Source organism: Aphelocoma coerulescens, chromosome 5, assembly GCF_041296385.1.
Source record: "Aphelocoma coerulescens isolate FSJ_1873_10779 chromosome 5, UR_Acoe_1.0, whole genome shotgun sequence".
NCBI lineage: Eukaryota > Metazoa > Chordata > Aves > Passeriformes > Corvidae > Aphelocoma > Aphelocoma coerulescens.
The window spans coordinates 33,870,532-33,893,157 of record NC_091019.1 but is presented as its reverse complement, the minus strand read 5'-3'; the positions used below and the strand labels follow the sequence as shown (position 1 = coordinate 33,893,157).

At 39.2% G+C, this 22,626-nt stretch overlaps 1 protein-coding gene across 9 annotated transcripts in view; it reads left to right on the top strand.

Annotated features, from left to right (window-relative positions):
• The window catches only part of RAD51B (RAD51 paralog B), a 393,397-nt gene that overhangs the window by 155,185 nt on the left and 215,586 nt on the right, over positions 1-22,626 (top strand). For 6 of the 9 annotated variants that reach the window (XR_011151392.1, XM_069017635.1, XM_069017634.1 and 3 more), the window contains exon 9: positions 9,491-9,587. Coding sequence is in view for 8 of the 9 variants with exons in the window: in XM_069017635.1 (XP_068873736.1) it covers positions 9,491-9,587 (97 nt within the window). In the remaining variant the exon portion in view is untranslated. Of the gene's footprint in view, positions 1-9,490; positions 9,588-11,659; positions 11,715-22,626 lie in introns of all 9 variants that reach the window. The other 3 variants (XM_069017639.1, XM_069017640.1, XM_069017638.1) reach the window with 1 other exon arrangement.

Here is a 22,626-nt window from a genome sequence, read left to right as displayed (position 1 = left end):
ATAGGGTCATGCTGTGGGATAAGGTGGAGCTAGGGAAAGTGTTTTAAAAACTGTTCACCGAAGTGGTAAATTACAGTAGCCCATTGAGCTGTTTCAGTTTGTATCCAAGATTCAGTGAGTCTCCTGTGACCCACTGCCTTGAAGGCTTGAAGGAATTAATTGGAAAGAATCTGAGGAATTAATGAAATTAATGACATGAAGTTGTGCTTTATATGCTGTATCCCTCTAGACCTGCATGTGTGTATTAGTACAAATGGCCTTTCTGATGGGCTTGTCAAAACATCAAAATCAAAGAAAAATGCTGGTAGAGTGATTATCAACTTGAAATAGGCTACAAGCCCTAAGTAGATCTTGTTAGGAGTATTTCATTAGTTTAGTAATGAATAATAGACACTTCTCCAATTACTTCATATTCCTGTTGACTTGTTAGGAAAAAGCTAAGTATAGACAGGTATAAAAATACTGAATAAAATAAACCCCAATAACATGCTAGATAGTCCTGAGGTGTCCTAGAGTGCCTGGGGGAGTATGAGCTTTTCCAACTTTCAACTCTGTGCTTGAAATTAGGGTTTAGGAATGGTAGTAAACATTTGCGGTACCTTTTGTCAGTTTGCTTAGTGTCTGAGCATCTGTCTCTACAATAGGGGTAACAATACATTTATTCCACCAGAAGGTAGTGAGATTTAATGTCAAAGAATTTGTGTAAATTTGGTAAATTTGAAGTGCTGGATGAAGCAGGGTAGATGCATGGCAGAAGGTCTGAACACAGCAAGTGAAAGGAAAGAGCCTTCAATCTGTTTTGATCTGCTAATGAAAACTAACTAGTGCCAATAAACTAAACCAGGTTTTTCATTGAGAAAAAAGTGAGCATAATTTTTTTACTTCCTTGCAGTCTTATGAAAGTGTAGGAGATGCCTCTCCTCTCAATCTGGAGCATGCCAATGCAGAACTGAAGTTCTGTACTACTTTGCTGGTGCTCCAGGCAACCCAGTTTCTTCCCCATCCTTCAAAATGAAACAAATTCAACCAACCAAAATCCCTGTTGCAGAGAACAGCACACAGTCTAAAAGTGAACTGTGAGTCCGTAATTTTATTTTATTTTATTTATTCTGTTACAAGACAATTTGGCATTCATCAGAAAACTCCCTTTTTAAGCAGTGATACTCTCTGCTTTTAGAGTTTTACAGCAGGTTTTGGCTGTAAAAGTTGCCTGTGAGGTACTTTGTGTTGCCTTGGCCAGTGTCAGACCAGTCTCTTGCTGTGGTACATCACTAGCTACACATGAGAAAGCTCAGTTCAGAAAGCCATCATTAAGCAGAGGCTGGAGGGGAGGGTGGAGGAGAGGAAGATCTGCTGGAAACTCAACAGGGAGCTCTGGGCAACTGGCAGGATATGAAGGTGGGCGGCAATCCCTCTCGGGGTTGCACGTCTCCACGAACAGGTCTGTGCAGGCTGCTGGATGTGAAGGCCTTCCAGGCTCACAAACCATTCTCCCGGGCAGCACAGCACAAGGGTGCTGCGGTGTGGATTTTGAAGGTTACATTTGTGTTGGCTGCATTCCTTGTTCGAAGAGTAGGAAAGGCTAAAGACCTCAGGCTGTTGCTGGGTGGTAGCTATTTCAACTTGAAGGCATGTAGCTGCCTGAGAACAGCATGCTTTTGTTTTGCTTTGTTTCTTTTTTTTTCTTCTGGTGGAAGTTTTAATTCATTGTGATGCTTTTTAAGTAGTTGGCAGAGATGTGAATAGACACTTCTTCAAAAGGCTTATGGAATAGAATTGCATAACTTTGTACTTTTCCTATGCAAAGCAGAGTAAGTTCGATGCAAATACAGTGGCTAGTCTCTGAAAGATACCTTGGTTTCTTCCAAGTCCTGTTTATACCCCATGAAATCCAAAAACTATAAAATCACCTCTGCAGCTATGATTTGTCTCACTGAAGGATGAAGGAGGAGAAGTTTGAGTAGAGATACCTTGGCAAAACAAGGACTGGAAGTTCTCTCTCTCCTAGGAGCTCCAATAAGGTTGCAGCTAGCCAGCAGTGTGTCCTTAACAACAGATTCTCTGATCTTCTAAAAGATGCTAGTGAGCCTTCCAGAGAATTCTGCTTTCTTGTTTCTGTGCTGTTTAATTGCCTTTTTTTTTTTCCTGGATTCTGATGAAAATAGATGCAGTTGAAATCCTTTGAGGCAAGGCCAGCACTTTTAGGAATATGCATTGCAGATGGGATTAGGAAGTGTTTCTCAATAGGCTTCCAGTGGTTTATGTGTATATATCTGTTATTCAGGGAATTATGCCAAATTCTGGTAACATTAGTTGAGATGTGAATTCTAACAGCTCTTGGCTTTGCCTTCAGTCAGGGTAGCTGCTATGCTATGTCTGAAAATATCTGTCTACTTCCCTGCAGCCTGTGTATCGCTGTTACCAGCCTGTTCCTCTGTTATACTATAGGCATGGTGGCTGTAATGGGTACTTTGTCTTTCAGCTGATTTGGATTAGCAACAGTTGTTAAATGCGGGCATTTGTGTATTGCTCATGCCTGCAGTGAAGCAGCTTTGTGCTACAAACATTTTAGTAAAGTGTGTTAAGATATTTTTGAGTATCTTAGTTAGGCCTTGCTTAGACACCAGAAGTGGTGTTTGACTTTAGACATGGGAATTTCATTTATTATAAGGCTTTTTACTTGGGATGGCTGGGCTTTATAGAGTATTTGACATTATTTGCATTCTTCGCCACAGAAACCTGAGCTGCTGGGGCTAATGGCTGCTCAGTTTAGGAATACAGGACACCTAGTGGGATAAGTATTGGGTGGGTGTGGTGATTTGCTTGGATTTGAGATGATAAACTGTTGGGTTTTTTCTTTTGTATTTGGTTTGTGTGAGCCAAAACAGTTTGCATTTTCTGAGAATGAAGATAGGTGTATATATATTTAATCCCCTGTAATTATAATAGTTGTGATATAAATATGTTTAATTTGGTCCTAGAGCCCAGAGTTATCTCGATTGTGCCGAGGCTTTTCTCACTAAAAGGCGTTCTCCTGCAAGGTGAGGCCCTGTGGAGCAGTGCTGCAGTAACTGGCTTCAAGAGCTGCTGTAGCTGTGGGCACTTGACATTCTCTTTTGAAAACTGGTATTTTGGTAAGGAGCTCTCAGTATTGCATTCAGACCTTTCCTTTTTCTGTTTATAACTCCATGATTTCACCAAAAATGCTCAGTTTTGAGCATGTTTTATTCCTTGTGAATATTAGGTACAAGTTCTGCTGCGGTCTTGCACAATTTTTGACAGCTTTTGTGGCAAATGGCTGGTGATGCTGAAGAAAATCTCCCTGAAGAAACAGAAGTTGAAGAAAAAGCCTATTCAGCATGTAGCTTAGATGAAGATCACAAATACTCTGTTACTGTGACAGATGGTGGTAATTTAGGATTCTTCCTTGAGCAGACTGATGCCCGTCTTGAGGATCTGTAACAGGTTTTCAAGGAGAATGCTGTGGTTCTCACAGCTGTTTGAAGAATGATGTTTCACCCCATTTTTCTCACTGTTCCCTTTTCTGTTTTCAGGGTTGCTGCCTGCCCCATCTGGCTTTGTGGTATTGCTTGGTGCACTGTCCTTTATTGTTTTGAGCCATTGCTTGAATGCCTCATTAAAAGCTCTGTGCTTCAGGGAAGGGGAGAGAGGTGCCTTCTCAGGGATCTGAACTAAGATTGGCTGGGGATCAGTAAGACTTCCTTTCCATCTCCTCCAGCATGCAGAGTCATCATCCCAGCCCTACTGACTTGTCACTTGTACTTGGTGCTCTCTAGTGACGTTTCTTGAGCACAGTGAAAACCACAAAATACATCGACTAATGAGGGTGGAGTAATTTGGGACTATTGCAAGTGTCCTTGCTCTCCCAGCTCAACAGGAAGCCTTTAATAAGGGTTTTCCTAAATAGTGTTGCATGCGAAATAGGGATTTCTGCTTCGTTCTTTTAACAAACAGCCATTTCATGAAACAGTGTGGTTTTTTGCCTTTTGGTACATTCCAGAAGACTTTATACCTTTGCTGGTTACTGATTGATAGTTCTGTGCTGAGCTCCCTGTAATTTTGCAATAAACTAACAAGGAGGCTGAGACCACAAGTTTACAGAAACTTGCTTATTTACTCAACTGGATTTACAAGGATGACAAAGTCAGATTTAGTAGTTTCAGTGTGGTCTAGGAAGGGCAGGAGGAGTACTTGAAAAATTGTACTGTATAAATAACCAAACAAAAAATAGTTTGCTTATTCTTCTGTGTAAAGTTCTTAGGCCAACTCTCTCCCAGGACCTGCAGGGATTTTCTGCATATGCAGAAACTTTGCTATTCCTAATAAATGGGGGTGTTGTGAGTTTAGGCACAATAAATAAGTTTGGTTTTTTTTTTACTTTTCTAATGTGCTTCCAAAAAGCTAGCATCTGCTGAAATCACATCAGTGGAAGGTGACTATTTTCACAACCACATATAAAGATTTTAACAGGATTAACACTGTTGTTGACTTTTGGATTAAATCTTAGAAGTAGCAATAATCTGTCTAGAACCTGAATGCTGTTTTCCTTGGGAAATCCTTGTGTCCATTTTTTTTCCAGGTATTGGCACCTATAAAAAGTGAGAAAGTGATCAGAGGAGTAAGTTGTGGGGAATTTAAAACATGTCTAAAATTAGGAAGTTGAAAAAGTATTCTTACTGTCTTCTTATGTTTATCTCTGGGTTTTCTAACTAAGAAGGATTCTTCTTGCTGTCATAACACTTCTAATTGTTAGATGAGGTTGTTTTACAATCTGAGCTTGCTATGCTGAAGTAAAAATTTGAAGTAAAAGATTTGGAAATTGTGTGGTCCGTCATTTGTGTGGTATTTTAAATAGTATACTTTTTCCCAGAAAAGATTCTGAAATCTGAATCTGAGTGAATTTCTAAAGAGTTGGTAATTCTGTCAGAATTGGAAGGCTGAGGACCGTAAATTTTCACTTGTTAAATAGCTCCCTTAACCAATGGCAAATTAATAAGCTGAAAGCTTAAAGGCAGTGGTTCATTGAACTCCATGGGAGACTGTATGAGGCATGTTTCTAGTGTTACTGAGCCATCTAGCTGACCTTTTCAGCTTTTTTTCCTCTTTTAGCAGAGAGTGGGAGAGTGTTTTCCATTCATGCACAGTTGCTGATGGAAGAAGCCCTACACCCTTTGTTCATCACAAAGTAGAAACAGAAAAGCAATAGCACAACTTCCTTACCTGTTGCACACGTCAGGACACAGTTGTGCATGGACAGGTGTGATAGTTTTTTGTGACTCTTAGTGACAATGAAAATATTTTGTTCCATTAGTTGATGTTGGAAGTAGGAGCTCCTCTTAAAATACTGGGTGTTTTTAAAATACAATATATTTTAAAATACTGTGTATTTCAGTATGATAACATCAAAATCCCATGTAGCGTTATTCTCACTGTTGAGTGTTCTGCTGGAAGTTAATAAATGTATGACTGGCTTTGAACCTCTTGAGAGGAAGCTGTGCTTGGCTGGTAATGATGTCCAGTATCTGTCCAAAGGAACCACAACAGAGGTAATTTTTCCTTACCTGCTTAGCCTGAGGACTTGGCTGGTCTCCTGTACTAAACAGGTTAAATTAATGGCAGATCTACAATGAAAAGCTGAAGAAGTGCTATTGCTAGTTCAGTGCAGGGCACTCTCTAGTAAGTCTGCTTGGACTGCTGGCCCAGCTTGTTTCCAAGCACTGTTTAGCAGTGTGAGGAGGTTTCTTTCAAGTGTGGCACCTATCAGACCAACCCGAACCTTTGTGTTGGTGGTTTGTAAGATAACAGCATAATTAACATCAAAAATAATATTGTATTCTGTGCCCATATGTATGAAGCAACATGTGAGACTCAGCCAATGCTGTCCATGCACAAATGTGATTCCTCACCAGAAAGTCTCAGAGAGATTTCACACCAGATTTCCTTTGTCTGCCTGTGTTCCTCCATATCACACACACGTTTAACCATTCCCTCAAACACCTATTTGCAACTCTCTGAATGTGTCGAACCATTTCAAAGGATAGCAGAATGGAGTGTAAGCATGTCTTTCAGGTTAGTGAAGGAGCCTTTGGGGAAAAAATTAATAAATTCTTTAAATGTGCTGCTGGAGTCATGTGATACCAGTATTCAGGGCTTCAAGTTTGATGCCTGTAGGACTGGTGACTGCTGAAAATGTAGGGTTTTGTTTAAGTGGCACTTTTCACTGCCAAAATATTTGTGACCAAAGTTTTACTCATGGAAAAATAAAACTTGGCACTTTCCAGTGAGGGCACATGGTTGAAGTTTTGAAGATAGATGTATCTATTCAGAGGAGTTTGCTGAATCTGTGTGCCTTTTTTCTTCATAACTGTAGCAAAAGACCAGCTCTTTTCTTCTGTTAGTGACCCACAGCTTGTTTGAGCTAGTGAGAATTTGGAGTACTCTGCACACTCTCAGAGTGACGTTCAAACTGTATTATGGTAGCTGCACAAAGATACATGAAAATACATATGTGTGTGTGTGTGTGTATATATATATCTATCTATATATATAATAATAGGAATACCTGTACTTGATGAAAGAATTTTGCAGTAAGCAAGGCTGCAGAAGTGCCACAGGGAATTTGATGCCAAATTTAGTGCTAACAGCCTTGTCTTGTGGCTGAACTTGTCTTATGGGAGAACTGCATCTGTTTTGGTTCTGTAGGCCTATAGAAATGAAGAATAATCTTCAATTAATTCCAAAATAAGCATTCTGTATATATATGGCTTCATCTCAGAGAATGTGTGCTTATTCAAGGTAGTATTTAAATATGTATTAAAACAAAATGTGTAACCATCAGTGAAGTCATGGAACTAAGGATATACTTAGTTCCCATCCTCAGAGCAAGTCAAAGAAGAACATTTACTTGGGTGGGACTCTGCTTTTTTAAACTGATCTTTTAAACTGTATAGCAGGTAATCTAGGGTATTAGTATTGAATAGTTACTGAAGGATATATCAGAAATTGAAATCTAGGTTCAGAGGCATAGCTTGAGTTAAATACAAAAGGTGAAGAAGATTTTCAGTCCTACAGCTAACAGTGCTGTGGAGTTCGTGGTTAAGGAGGAATCTGGAAGATTTAAAAAACAAGCAGTTGTGTTATTCTTGTTCATTTTTCTTTTGATTTTTTTTTTAAGCCTTCAAAGTTAGTTTCCTTTGAAGGAAAGCAATAGGAAATATGGTGTGCTTAGGTATTTTTTTCTATTAAAAATGCTCCTCAAGCATGCTAACATTTCTTTAAAATGTGGTGCATAAATAATAAAATACGTGACAGCACAGTACAAAGATTATCTTGGCATGAGTCTGGGGTGACTGAATCACTTACAGAGCTTGATACTTGTTAATAATGTGATCATTGCAAAGTGTGCCAATGAAAACTTCATACCTCACCAGTATGTGTGAGTATAAGTTTGTTAGTGCATTCTGTTTCAGCACACTTTCTAGTATTGGATACTATGGATACATGAGTCTGTGGCTTTTGTGACACAGTGAAAACAAAGAGAATTCCTTCAAGAAGGAAAGGTCTCACCTCCTGTTCCTTATCCCTGCTGACTCTTGGCTGCCTACTCCTTTCATTTACCTTGAACCAGTTTTGATGCCCATCCTATCACAAGGGTGAACTAGCTCACTAAAATGGAAGATAAGTATACTAACAAGAAAAAAAAGGAAAAGTGACTTTTTTTCCCTTTATTAATAAATTGAAGTATCTTACCTTGTAATTTTATGAACAAGTCAGCCATCAGTGGCAGCAAGGAGTTGCATGCACCAGACCCTTTCCTATCTGCTTTTGACTGCTTATAGGTGCACACAGCAGCTCTGGGAGAAACAGCAGAGGGGTGTAATGTGTTTCTTGTGTGTTTGCTGCTAGCAGTATTGCAAGTTGTACCTTAGCTAAGGGTGTATGATCAAACAAGGCTGTTATCTACCACGTCCATGTTCACTGCAGTGATCATAAATGCCCAGTCCCAAAAGGTACATCCTGTGGTTAAGCTGTGCAGAGTGATCACAGCTAGCTGAAGTTTGTCAGAGCTTCTAGTCAATAGCTGTGGAGTTCTGACGGTCTTGATCTCCTGTTGCACAAGTGAAGATTTGACTTACACACTTTTTGGTTTAGTTGATTCAGTCCATACAGCTCTCAGGTACCATCATGCCTGCTTGCCAGCACAGAGATGAGTGGGCTTGCATGAGCAGGGAGGTAGAGTCTTGTAAAGGTCACACACTCCCTCACACTGTTGGCACCTCACGTCGTGCTGCCTGAAGAAGACGTCCTGCAGCACCACCACTCCGATTACAACTCAGTGATCTGACACAGCTTATGTGGGGTCTCAAAATGGGAAAAAAAAGGGAAGAGTGTGTCACATCTTACTGCTGAAAATATTAGAAAGCAGGAGGAAGACATGATCAGAGGGAGAGAAAAGCAGTGGAGGGAAGAGCAGAGAAATTCCTCTTCCTTTTGACAATGGTAAACTGTTACTTTATTCCAGTAGCATCATGAAACTGCATCCAAGTAGTGTGTAGGATTCCTTTCTCCTGTGTCAAATACAGCTGAAGACAGGCCATTAATTTCAAAGAGAGTTTGTTTGGAGTGGGGTCTGTTCTCAGTGCAAGCAGAAGGTTAATTTTGGTTCTTTAAAAAAAAAAAAGTAATTTTTAAAGTTTATGTCAGTTAGCAAAGTGGAGACCAACTGTTATTGCAGAAAGTGCACCTGCTTAGAGATCCAAAGCATTACAAGATAATTGTGGCTATAGCTATGCTCTTCTCTCTGAGGTGTTTGCTTAATGTTTTCTGTTACTAAAAAACAGTATGTGTTCAAAGGTGCAAGAAATTGTTCATCTCTTGTAAACATGACTATTGCTCATGCTGTCAGAGGACAGCACTGTGGGTACTATAGTCTTATATACTAGAATTTTGTGATCCTGAAAAACACTCAAAAATATGTAAAGATAGCCCTGTAACATTTAGTACTTTTGTGCTTCAGATCAATGGGGATGTATCCCTACCACACCTTGGCACTGTGTTTCAGCCAAAGGGAGAAAGTGTGTAAATTGTGTGGAAATTATTAGGAAAATAGATTTCCTATTTGCCCGTGAAGAAAATGGGCAGTTTTTGTAAAAAGCATCAAATTGTTTGTGGAAGACAAGCGAAAGATGAATGAAGTTCTTCAGAACAGTAGTTCCATTTAAGGTGCCTGTATGTATCAACATATTTGTTGTTTAGTATTTCATCTTTTTAACGATATCCCTTTTCCTCCACTTCTTGCAATTGATTCCTTCAGTTTCTGGAGGTAGTTCAAAATGTGTTGAATTTGCTGAAGATCAGTATAGAGGGTCATCTTGATGCTATGCCTGGAGGATTCCAGTCCTGGGCTTCTCTGCCTTTCCAGTAGCTATAAAAATTCATTTCCCTTCCCCCTGTCCTTGTCTGTTTGCAGGTTATCTTGACGAATCAGATTACCACATCGCTGAGCAGTGGCCCTTCGATCCAGGCAGACCTGGTGTCTCCAGCTGATGATTTGTCCCTGTCTGAAGGTAAGAAATCCCTTCTATCAGAACTGAAACTCTACACTGACACAAATCCACGCTGTAACTTGCAGTCTTCTGTTGAAATACAGGGGGCTGAGTCAAATTATCAAGTCTAACCTAACACAGTCTTGAAACAAAATTATTTTCCAGTTTCTCTGAAAATCCATTTATAAATAGAAAGTATGTGAAGTAGCTGAAAGGATCAAACACTTTCTAAAGGCTGGGAATCAATTTATGAGCTATGTCAGTTTCTCAGCATTGTACTGTCACTCACATGCATTTAAAGCATTATTTTCGTAGTCTTCTAAAGCTGCTGCAAGAGTAAATACACAGGCCAGTCTGCAAATTTCATCTTATCTAATGATTATCAGTGATTCCAAAGAGAAACAACTGGTTATGAAGGAAGGAAACCAAATCCTCAGTCCTGTTCCTTGAATTACTACTGTCTGGTTTTCAAGTACAGTGCCTCAGACTGCATCTCTCTGTTGTGTGAATGTAATAGGGGGATTTTTATAATGCCATATATTACTTTACATCTTTATGCTTCTGTTTTCTGCAAGGAATTATAGAAAAGCACTTTTTTTGAGCAATAGTGAGGACTTACTGTGTTAAGAAGAAAAGATATTTCTGAATCAATGTTTACAAAGTAATAGAATAATTTTGGGTTTTCTCACTTGCAAAGAATAGTCAGAGTACCCTCATGACAGACGGATGCAGAAAAGTTTATTTACTGTTGAGTTCATGCATAGACCCAAATGTGTGATGCAAAGCAATGCTCATCTTCCTTGCAAAGGCATGATAATTGCACATAGACTTTCCACTTTGTATAACACTGATATTCACGCTCTTTGTCTCCTTGCTGCACTTTCTGGTGGTTCTGGTCAGATTCTCTGTATTCTGGTTGATCACAGAGTCATCTCAAGCTTGTCTGATTTAACATGAGTACAGCTTGGTGGCAAAAACAACTAAGCAGTGGTTAAAATTGACATTATTTCTGCAACTCATTTCAGTGGACAAGAGAAAGAGCTTGAAGATAGATTTAAGCAGAATTTCAGGAAGTAGCAAGTAACTTCAGTGCAATGCCTTAACACTGACTGATGTGTTTACTTCATAATTTTGTCAATAGGGGCTTGGCAAAGCATGGCCCATTAAATAATTTCGGAATTGTCCTTGTGGCTTTTATTGGCTCCACACATTGCCAAAGTATCTCTGAAGTACATTGCTTGAATACTGCTCCCTACCTCTGGCAGAAAGAGTTGAAATTTGGTAACTACATTTGGAAGATAAAGGCATAGTTTTTCACCTTTATGATTTCCTTCTTGGCACAAAGCTGTTGTGTGTTGTCTTATTAAATGTTCTTGATCACAGTACTTGTGCTTCTCTTTGTCCTTTAGAATTGCTATGTATGAGTTCCTTTGAAAAGAAAGGCACAGCTGACTCTGAAGTGGGAGTAATAACAAAATATGTTTTCAGTAAAACATATTTTTGTCCTGTGGTTAAAATATTTGAAGATACTTTGGAAAAACACATGGAATAGTTGAAGGGTTTCTAAATTTCCCAGCACATATGAAAGATTCTCAGTGCTGTGCATGAGCTGTAGTTCAAGAGTATTCTGGAATCAGGACTACGCAAGAGAGGGCATAATGATTTTTCTAGCAGTTACAGGTTATTAATGAAGCATTCATGTTGTGTCTTAACTACCACCATTGCTTTTCACCTTTTAACGTAAGAATGTGTTAAAATATATTGGTGCTTTGTGTTTTATTCCTTTATTGCTCTTATTCCTTGTTTTTAATGAAGGATCTGAAGTGGTAAAATGTGCCAGCATCACACTTGTTGAAAAGGGACACGTTTATTTTGCCACAGGACAAGAACAGTGCAGACATCAGTAGTGCAGGCTCCTTCAGTAATTCAAGTTTTATCAAGGGATGTAGGGCTGATAAACTCCTTTCCTTCTCTGCCTTCCTTTCTTTCTTGACTAACATTGATATGGCATTTACTTACTGTGTTGTGTAATGGAGGAACACAGTACATCTCCACTCTACGTACTTTTCTCCCTATGTCTTTCTTATTTATAGAATGGCTGCTTCTGGATTTCCATTTTTCATCACTTTTAACCCCTGCTGTCTATCTGTGAGTAAATGTGGAATTTCAGACTCATTCAACATGTGATTTCCATGTTTATCTTCCTACCAAAAGACACAGGTGTGTTTCGGTGCATTCTTTTAACATCATGATGTTGCCCTTAATGTATTTGGTGTTAGCTCTTGAACAGCCTGAAAGCAGCTTTTGTACTTTCAGAATCCTAAATTTTAGTGTGATAGTAATAATACTTACTACTCTTTTACAGCTGTAGAATTTACAGGAAAGAGTAGTTAGGTGAGTAGCCCAAGTGCACAAAGAGTGTATGTTGCAGAGTCAGGGATAAGAGGCCAGATTTGTGACTGGGTTCTTACCTCATTGTTCCTTGTCACTCATCACCAACTAAAACTGAATTTGAACCAGTGACCTCGATGTGAAAGGACCCATAACACATTATTAGTCCTGTAAGCAACTCAGACTGCTTGGTTTGTATATGTCTAATATGTTGTTTTAATCTTATCTGAAATCAGTCCCTTCACTATAAATGGTTTGCTAAGAGGGTAATCTTTCTTAGATAGAGGCAGAAATAAAAATTTCAAACTGAATGTGCTATTAGAAAGAAGTGGAATGTTACAGTGTCCTTTGTTTTTGCTTCTGATTGTGCTTGAGAAGGGAATTGCTTGGGTTATGTGTTAGATTAGGCAAGAAACCAAGGAAGCTGTTCATCTGATGTGTGACAGAAAGTTAATCTGATGAACAAGCTGAAAGGACATTGTCAAGCTGTTTCAGGCTCAGAGCTTGTCTTCTGTAAGGTTGTAATCTAGTGCATAAAAATTGTGTTCTAAAAATATGTTAGATTCTTATGAGAACATGAATGGATTTATAAAAGCAGTGCTGGCTGTAAAATCCCACCACTATGTAGCAATGTAAGAATTCATAAACTGTTTGTTGATATTTCTTGTAGGAAATGGTTATATCCAGCTAAATTCCCAGATCTGTACATACTCCTGCTTCCAGATAGAGGAAAAAAAAAAGCATAGTTTGCCACAAATTAAAGTTACGAATAAAATACCAAAGTTTCTCTACTTATAGTCTGAGTCCTTGCATTCATTTGGCCTTTACATACCTGTCAGATTATCGGATGAGGGAGTTAGGACTAATAATACTTTTCTCCAGCTCTAAAATTCTTAGACATGTAGGGCTGTCATTTCTTCCCTAGGAAACAAATTCAGTTTTTCTTGTAACCTCACCATTCTTACGTAGCCATCTCTCAAACCTTGTCATCAGAGGGGATAGTCTGGAGGATGATGGTGGACATTGCTGTTTCACTTCCATCCTTGCTTTGTGGAATAGCCTCTGTTTAATTGTTCCAAAGACAACTTGGAGAAGCCTAAAATTATTTTATGTTGCAGGGGTGGTCAGACAAGCCCAGGAGTACCCTAAGAACCAATGCTTTATCATTTAAATAGAAAAAAATAGCTCTTACCCAATTAAAATAATATCTTTAATTAAAAAAAAAAGTTCAAGCTGCATTAGGCTACATGAACAATAGAAATATTTTGTATGACTGTTAATGGATTTTTTTAAACAAGTTATCTGTGGCTGTACTATTTTTGCTATTCTTGTGAAGTTCACATGACTAAATTTTGCCTAATATAAAAAGTCTTTAGAAACTAATTCTAATCCTATGTATTTTAGCACTAGGCAAACAGGGAAATTTGTGTTTCATTTGTGTACTGCAGAGATAGGACAAGATGACCTGCTTGAGAGATCCCTTCTAGTCCACTAGTGCCTATGCTGTTAATGTATTTGCAAGCTCTAACTTCCTCTCACAGACATCAAAGCCAAACTCCATCTTTCTTGGAAAAAATTCAGGGGTGTGTTGGTATTTACAAGAACAGTATTCCCCTCCCAGCCTGCGCAAAGTGTCAAGCAAAAAAAAGGAATGCTGTCTTGGGCTTCTTTAGTCTCAGCTAGTAATTTCAAATACTTGTTTGAAAAAGTCAGAATTACTTTGTGTTTAAAATTGTCTCTAAACTTGCACTAGATCTGGAGAGGCCAGTGTTCAGTCTTCTGCCATTAGTGTTCATCAAGTGGTTTGTCATAGCATTGTATATTTTTAGTGCACAGTGTGAGCAATGAGTTTAGTCTGACCTTTTCATCTTTGTTGCTCTGATCTTGAATTCTTTTAAGCTGTTGAGCCAGGAGTAGGCTTTTGTGTTTTGGAGACTGGAGAACACTAAGCTACCATAATATCTCCCACCCACAGGATTTTCCTACTTTAGTTTAGGAGCAGAAGATTTGAAGCTGGCATCTTCAACTTCTCTTCCTTGCTTTGTTCTTGATCCCTTGACATATTGTGGTTAATTTGTTTTATTCTTCCAGCCTCAGTTTACCTTTTTTTTAAATTTGGGACTTTATTTTTCTTTTGCAACTTTTTTTTCTTAATATTTCCTGTATTCCTATAGGGAAAATAATGGATTGACTTTCTCTTCACCTCAGTAAGATCAGTTCTGTAGTTTATTACTTTTTTCCCTTCAAATCTCCTTTTTTCAGTCCTGGTGCCAAATGGAGTGAAAACACTGAAGGAATTATCAAGTGAACTGAGGAGCCCCCAGAGATCAGAGGCTGTTGGTTGGTTTAGGATTGTTTATTTATTGATTTATGTGTACACTTAATGCTTAGGGCTGGACCCACAGGTGACTTAATTAAAATAAAAAAGAATATTCTGTGAAACATAAAAATACCTGTTTTGCAGGAACTGTGAGCTTATGAATCAAGCAGCTGTTAAACAGGTTTCTTAAACACTTCCTCCTTGTAGTTTTAAAGCTAATGCAGAATACTTCATGTCCTTGTGAAGTTCTCCAGAATGATAGGAATTTAAATGCACTGGAAAGTATCATAACAGTCTGGCATGTTTTAGGCTGTTAGTATTTTAGCTGAATGCTCTGTAAACTGATTGCAGTCTGATTTACACAATTTTGATTGAAAGAGGAGCTTGTTTGTATTGGATCATAGAAGCAGTATGTTAGTTAATTATAATACATTTTTGAATAGGATAGTTCATAAATTAATATCATATCATTTTAATATGAATTCACTCTGATTTTCTGAGACCCAAGTATTTGGGAATAATTACTAAACCCCCTTTATTTTTTTACCATTATGGTATAATCTGTATGGAGGTCACTAGCATGTTGAAACTCAAGAACCTTCTGGCATGGTGTAAGAAAGGTCTTTTGATTGTGACCCCTTATATGGACCCTGTGAAACGTAGTGAATTTTAAATACACAAAAAGGCAATGGGTACAAATAACACTAATGGTATTTCCAGATTGTTTGGAAGGTGAATTCCAATGATTAAGCCATGTCTATGCATACTGAAGAGTAAATTTCCTTCAGTAAAACACTGAGACTAGTGTGCAGCATGAACCCTAAAAATTAAAGCACATTCCTGTAAGGGTAAAGAGGGGACCATGTCATTGTATATAAATATCTGAAGGGAGAGTACCAAGAGGATGGAACCAGGCTCTTCTGGGTAGTGCCAAGTAACAGGACAAGAGGCAGTGGGCAGAAACTGAAGCACAGGAAGTTCCACCTGAACATGAGGAAGAACTTTACTGTGTGAGTGAGCATGCACTGGAACAAGTTGCCCAGAGAGGTTGTGGAGTCTCCCTCACTGGAGATACTCAAGAACCATCTGGATGCAGTCCTGTGCCATGTGCTCTATCATGACCCTGCTTAAGCAGGGAGGTTGGACTAGATGATCCACTGTGGACCCTTCCAGCCTTACTGATTCTGTGATTCTCTAATGCAGTTCTCTTCTTGGTTTGTGATTTATGGAGATAGGGAAGTGCTACAGTATAGCTTTTGCTACATGATTTTGCTACAGTTATGATGATGTAGGGAAGCATAGTGAGATTTTGCCCTCTGTGTTTGCTTCGATATGAATTACTATTCTCACCTGATGGTTTGGTTGGCACTCACACCCAACATCACGAACCCCTCTGTGATGGGACAGGAGAGCTCAGTGAGCCACAGGATTTTGCCTCCCGGTCTGAGCCTTGGGCATCTCTGACTTCAGTGTTGGAGTAGATAGAGTTGCCTAAGTCACTGGTTCTCATTCACGTGAGCTCAGTAATGCAACAGCTGGAGTAGTTTCTTCTTAGTTCTTTATTTTTCTGCTGGACTTCATGTCTCAGCTGCATGTTAAGAATCTGCTCCAGCAGAGACCCTGTAATTGTCTTCACCAGCTAACAATGCTGTGGGAAGCCTTTTATTCCTTCAGGCTGTTCTGTCTTTGAGTTACTTCTCTAGCTTTCATGAAAATTATTATTAGCCTTACATACTCTCAAAGGTGAGAAGGAGCTCATCTTCCTTAAACTGCTGGAAGATGACATAGTACATCCATTTCAGGATAGGTAAACAGAGGGCACCAAAAAAAAGGAGCAACCTTGATAAAACTCATTAATACAAGTTGTAGGGAAAAAGAAGCCTTCTCAAAATAGGATTTCATTCTTGTGTTTGCTCTATATCCACATTTCTTGTAACTCTGTGCTCTTAACAGTAGTGGAGTCTGCCCTCCTGTGCTTCAGTGGAAGGAAAAAAGCCCTTCTGGTTGTAGAGAACAGCACAAGGAAGTGCACCATCATTACAGGGCCTGGAACAAATGATATTAACCATTAGGGGAAATGATACTGCCATTGTTTCTGCATGAGGCAGGGTTGCGGTGGTGTATGGAGCAGTTAGATTTCATGATTACAGTTGTCATGTTCTCTAATTTTGATGCTATATTTCACCAAGTGGGAAGTAGTGACATAATAACATCCAGCCAAATTTTAACGGCTTTTTAATCGAAAGATAAATCTCTCAGTAAAACAGTGTTGCGGAGACTGTATGTGTCTGTGGAAGTTCTGAGTTGAATGACATATGCATAATCATTTGATCTAGACTACAGAAAGGTTGAAAACTGTCAGCAGGAGCATTCAAAGACCTCTATAGATCAGTTTAAGAGAATCTCCATTCCTCATATCCTAATTGCCACGATGAGAGCATACAAAGTTTTACTGCTTTGTTGTGGTTTCTTTCTGAAGATGTGATGTGACTTACAATCATTAATCAACAATTTGTAGTCCAAAAGCCCTTCAGGTACATTTGCTGGGAATCATTCATCTATATAATGAGAAGCACAATAGCAGAAGTGATTACAGTCATAGTTGAGTGGTTAGAAGTTGCCACCTCTCAGCTGCTAAGTAACTTACCTCCACTGAGAAAAAGTGTGACTGTGTACATGCTACACCTTCCAGTGCAAAGTAGAGTGGATGTCCATGAATCCTGCTGCACTAGGATTGAGAGCATGCATGGGTCAGGTACTGAGTTTCAGCTGATGGCATATAGCTGTAAAGTATTGTAACAATTTGCAGTTGGTCATTTCCTTATGCCATAAAAATGTTTATAAGTAAGATTAACTCATATTTCAGTGTGCGTGAACATAGAACTTTTTACTGTGGTCCTGCAAATCAGTGGTTTCAATCAGAAACATGAGGCCTGGCTTGGCTCTTGAGTTCCTTCTGCAGCCTTACACGTTGTACCTCCATGTTGGTGGAACTTATCTTTTAAATTACGTTGTAAAAAAATGAATTCAAGGGTAAAAAAGAGAAAAACACCACTTGTCCCTGTGCACAATTAAATTCTGTCTAAACTCACTGAGAGTTATCCTTGAATCTCTACAGAGGCTGAGGAAAAAATACTCATCAATAAGTAGCATTCAGTCCCATTTTTTCTGGAGTTTTATAGTACCAGCACTGGATCTTTATTCTGATGGAGCTGGAAGGAACCACAAGGATTTTGATACATTGGAAAACATCACTATGGGAATTATATTTGGCTTCAGGCACTACAGAAAGATGTGGCTCACCTGCAGAACTTGAACCAGTTAAGAGTGACCTGAGGTGTGAATGTTATGCCAAAAGGGAGGGCGAGAGGACAGAGGATAATTTTAGAGTCTCATGTCTATATTCTAGTGCAGTTCCAGCTGGGTTTCCTCTGGGTTTACTGCAGGATGTTTGAAAAAGTGGTTCCTTGTTAGTCTCAGGCAGTCTCTATGATTGATGATTCCCCTTAATCGTAAAAAGAGCACATTGGTGTTTCTGCTTAATTTGTGTCTATTTCCTGCTTTATTATTGCAATAATGATTTATTATCTTAATGATGGAAGTTTATAACCTGTTAGCCTTTTTTGGAGGTTGAAGCTGGGTGCTCTGGCATGTGAATGAACTTCTTCCCAGTGACAGTCTGCTCCTAAAATGTTACATGGAAACCCAAATATAATGCAACAATAAAAGACAGTATACAGCTGGTGCATTATTTCTTAATTTAATTTAAAAAGGGAGCTTGAGCATGAGCAGAGTTTGCATGTTTCAAATGGAAAAAATTAACCTACTTTGGACTCTGGTAGTCTTCTCATAATATCAGTTATACCAAAAAATAAAAAAAGAAGCATTCAGAGGAGAATAACTCAAGTGGTCACAGTGCAGTACAGAAAGAGGGGTGAAGAAATTGTAGAAAGAGGAAATGCGTGGAGCTTAACTAAAGGAAGACTATGTTTTTACTAATTTCTGCTCTCCGAAAATGTCCTGCTGTTGCTCCAGTCCCTCAGGCAACCTAGAGAATATTCCTGCATGAGCTGATGCCTAACTAGCACCAGGAAAGGTAGAAAAGGCAAAGCCTCAAGTATGAATAGCTGCACTGTTAACAATGGAAAATTTGTCACGAAGAAAGCAGAACGGATGCTACTACTGAGTATGCAGCCATGATCCTTTAGGAGTAATTTGAGCCAGTCTGATACCTGGCAGCAGAGTTCTTGTTTCAAGCTGGCACAGGGATATGCAAGGCAGTGGTTTGGGCACGTTTTAGCTGATTATCCAGAAGTTGTTTTTGAGTGCGAAATCTCTTAGGCCAGCTGTTCCCAAATGGTTTGTGTTTGTGCCTCTGTTTTTGGTCAACTCACCCCAGCCAAGCTTGTGACCCTAAAGACTAACATAAACAATCACATCTCTGTCAGTCTTGCAACCCCGCTCTGTGCGGCTGTGACCCTGCTGGAGGTTACAACCCCCGGGTTGGGAATTGTCGGGGTAGACTGTCAGATAGTCCTGCTGATATGCCCCATCCAGGCCAGGATCATCACAACAAATGCCTTCAGATCTCACAGTAATTTGTAGTCCCCTGCCACCAGTCTGAGAGTTCAGCTTATTAGAGCTGACATGTCACTTTGGTACTTCAGGAACATCTCGGGGATCAAAAGGTCATAGTCCTCCCACGCTGCCGCAGTCTTTCTTCATGAACTCGCCTCTCCGTCTTACTTCCCCGTCAGTTGGCTGGCAGCGAGCCCCGGCGCCCTTGTGGCGCAGCTGACTCGGCCATGGCTGCTGGATGGGTACCAGCTGTGACTTCTGCCACAAGCCACCCTTCCCAAAACTGCTCTCCCTGAATACTCCCTGCCTTAACGAAAGGATTGATCTCTCTCTGCTGAAGTAATTAAAAGTTATGTTCAAAATAATTAAAATCTATATAGGGCAGTGCTAGTGGAGATGGGCTAAGCCTTTCCCTATATTTTGTAAAACTAATTCTGTTATTCATATACCTGTGCATATGAGCACACTCTTACAGATGTAGGCTGCTGATGGAGGAATAAACAGAAGGTGGCCTTGTGAACAGAAGGTAGCTGGTGTAGCCTGTAAAGGCTAAAGTCTAGGATAAGCCATGCAAACAGCCTTTTAAATATAAAATGTCAAGTTACGGATGTCCTAATTAGACATCTGATTTTTAAGGCTTGTTTTGCCACAATTTTAAATGGAGTTTATAAACAAAAACAAAAATAGATTTCAAGTATGTTCTTTTGAAAGCATTCATTACTATAATGGAAAATAGTAATGTTTTAATAGCTACCTGATAGTCCAAGGCCAGTGACTTGATAATTTGCAGGCATGGAAGTTTGATATTGTGTAAATCCAACAAGGGGAGGAGCTTGCAAGTGGAGGAGGATATGGTGCAAAAAAATATTAAAATTTCTTATCATTTGGATAAAAACCTGCATTGCATAAAATTAGCCCAGAATTCAGTCTGTGCAAGTCTAGTTTCAGAGTTCTATATGGATTGCTTTGTTTAAGGGTGTTGCTGGGCTGGTTTTCTGTCAGGCAGGTGCATAGAATGAATTACACTGAAAATGAGAACAGCAAAGTCAAGTTGTGGACCATGTAAGCCACTCAAGTAAATGGTCAGAAAATCTGTTGTTATAGGCTGGTTACTGTACATGTACTGTACAAAAGAAAAAATTGTTTGAAACTTTGTATCTGTAACTCGATTGTCCCTTAAACACTAATTACATGTCAGAAAATGGAGCATAAAGTCTCCTCCATCTGTCCAGGTTGGATTTAGTGCACAAAGGAGCATATCCAATTCATAGTAGCTCTTAGGTAATCAGATTAATATCTCCTGAACTGAATTTACCCTTTTGATAGTGAGTCTTTCATACGCTATGTTTCACATATCACGTTCTGTTGAAGCTCTATGGCTTTTCAGTAATTTCCTTGAAATCTATATGTGGTATATCTGCCCTCTTTTGAGCTGTTCTTGGGACCCTCATCAATTAAGTACATTTTTGGCACTCTCTTAATGGCATAGTTTCCCTGGAGTCAAAAACTGCTCCAAAAACTGAGATCATTTGTTTAATTTAAAAGCAAAAGGGTATGGAACTACAATTTCAGGCTTCAACAGCTATGCTTCTGTAGCTTTGAAGGAATGGGGAAAAAATCTTGATATCTTGCATACAAAATAAATAAATTCTTGAGTTCTTAAAATATCTGATTCTATCCAGTTTTTTGCTTCGCTTGCTTATCTTTCATTTTTCATTGTTTTTTTTAAATCATAGATTTTTGACTTGGCAAATTTCATTGTTTATTGATTTTGCTTAGCGAAACAGAAGGCTGGATTTTGTAATTTGGGTCTAAGGAAGAACTATAAATTATGCAAGGTGGTGTATAATTAAAATTTATTATAAGTAATCTGAATACAGAATTCTCTTTCAAGTGTTTGAAGCTTTTGGCTCTAGGACACTTTGGGAATGTATGCTATACAGGAGGTCCTATATTTTTTCAAGTAAACTGAAAGCAGAGATACATAAACTCCCATGTTCAAGCAGATCCTCCAGTAAGACTCATTTTGTACCTCAAATTTCTCCTAGCCTGTAACCACAGTGGTCTTTTCACTGAGATTTTGAAACTAGTCCTCAATGATCTTTGCTTGCTGCATGTTTGTTCATTATGTGGGGTGGTTCTGATGTGCACCAACTAGAGAAATTTTGTAAGAAATTAAACCAGAACTTTTGCTGCTAGCTAGCTCTGTGCTATCTGGTAGTGCTCAAGGCTGTTGTGAAGGCAGAAGAATCTAAGCCAGTTGCTGGTCATCAAGCCACAGGCAGAGTAGGGACATTCTCACCAGGGAGCCAGAGCAGGCGAGTTTGGAACAGAACAATGATGCAGTTACAGGGTAGTTAAAGGGGGATCAACACCAACTCTTTTGGTTGTCTGACACTGCTGTGCCAAATTATTCGCTAATGGGGACTTGCTTCTTAAAATAAAATATGAAATGTTTTCTCATGTGTTTTTGTGTGAGTCAGGCAATACAGACCATTTCCAAAGATTAGTAGGGGGGGTTAATAATAAGCTGTAATGCCTGTTGTCTGACATGTGGTTACTGAACTCATGTAATACTTGATCACAAGAAACAATAGTATGCATTTCAGCAGGGTAACAGTTCAAATTCTAGCTGATGGGATTTGACAAGCTCATTTGTGTTGAAGCCTGAGCTGCTGTGTCTTTTATTTACTGTTGTTTATGCTATGAAATGTGACATTTTGTCTCCCTTCGGCCTACAGTCACATCTCAGAGGCAGTAAATATTTGCATCTTGTACCAAATTCCTGGGTCCAGTCATCATCAGCATCTGCTGCCGAATGATCTTTCATAAATATCATCCAACCTCTTTTTCTTTGCTGTCTTCTCTGTTTTAACTTCAAACTGATAATATTGATGTTCTGTTTTAAGACTAGAAACAAGGCCTGTCATGTTTGAGAGTTATGCTACCCACTGAAAACAGCTGCCCACTGAAGGACGAGTGACTAAGAAGATGGGCCTACAGGTGTTTTTAGAGCTTCAGGAGTCTATCAATCTTTTCTTGTTAATGTTTGGTAGGAATGAAGTTTAGGACAAACTTCAGTGCCTTCAAGCTAATATAGTGCCTGTCAATGACTGAATCTGAATCTCAAGAGGAAAGTTCGTGGTGGGTTCAGGTTAAATGCCAAAAACCTCTTGCAGCCTTTAGTTTGTTCTTTTGACTGTGCACCAGAATCATGCAAACTAGCAAATTATTCTCCTCCAGGTTAATATTAGGTGACTCTGAATAGCATGGGATCAACATGTCAAGTCCTTAATGGCTTTTGGCCAAGTCCTTGTCTTCGCTTACCGTCCAAAACTGCCCAGTTCTGCTTTTCCTGAGGGTGCATCTGCTTCTTAGTCACCACTGTGATGGTCATGTGAGCTAGCGTGAAATGAGCTGTTGGGATCCAGAGGGCTCCAGCAGCAGATGAGTCACAGAGGCAGAGAGGTCAGCACAGGCTAATCTTTCTAGTATTTACGACGCACGGTCTAGATGTATCCTGAGGTGAACCTGCTGTCTGTTAAAATGGAATGGCTGGATGAGAAGGTCCTGTGGGTGAGAGGAGGTTCTATCACCTTAGTGCCATTCTGACAGTGTAAAGGACTTGGAAAACTTATTTTAGTGAGCTGTGGATTTTCCTTAGGGATACCTTATTTTCCTTGTTGCTACTAACAAGGAAAGTTTGTGTTCAGGAGGCTGAATAGTAATTGAAAGCAAGTTGAGTGGTATGTAGTATGTTCCCATGAAATA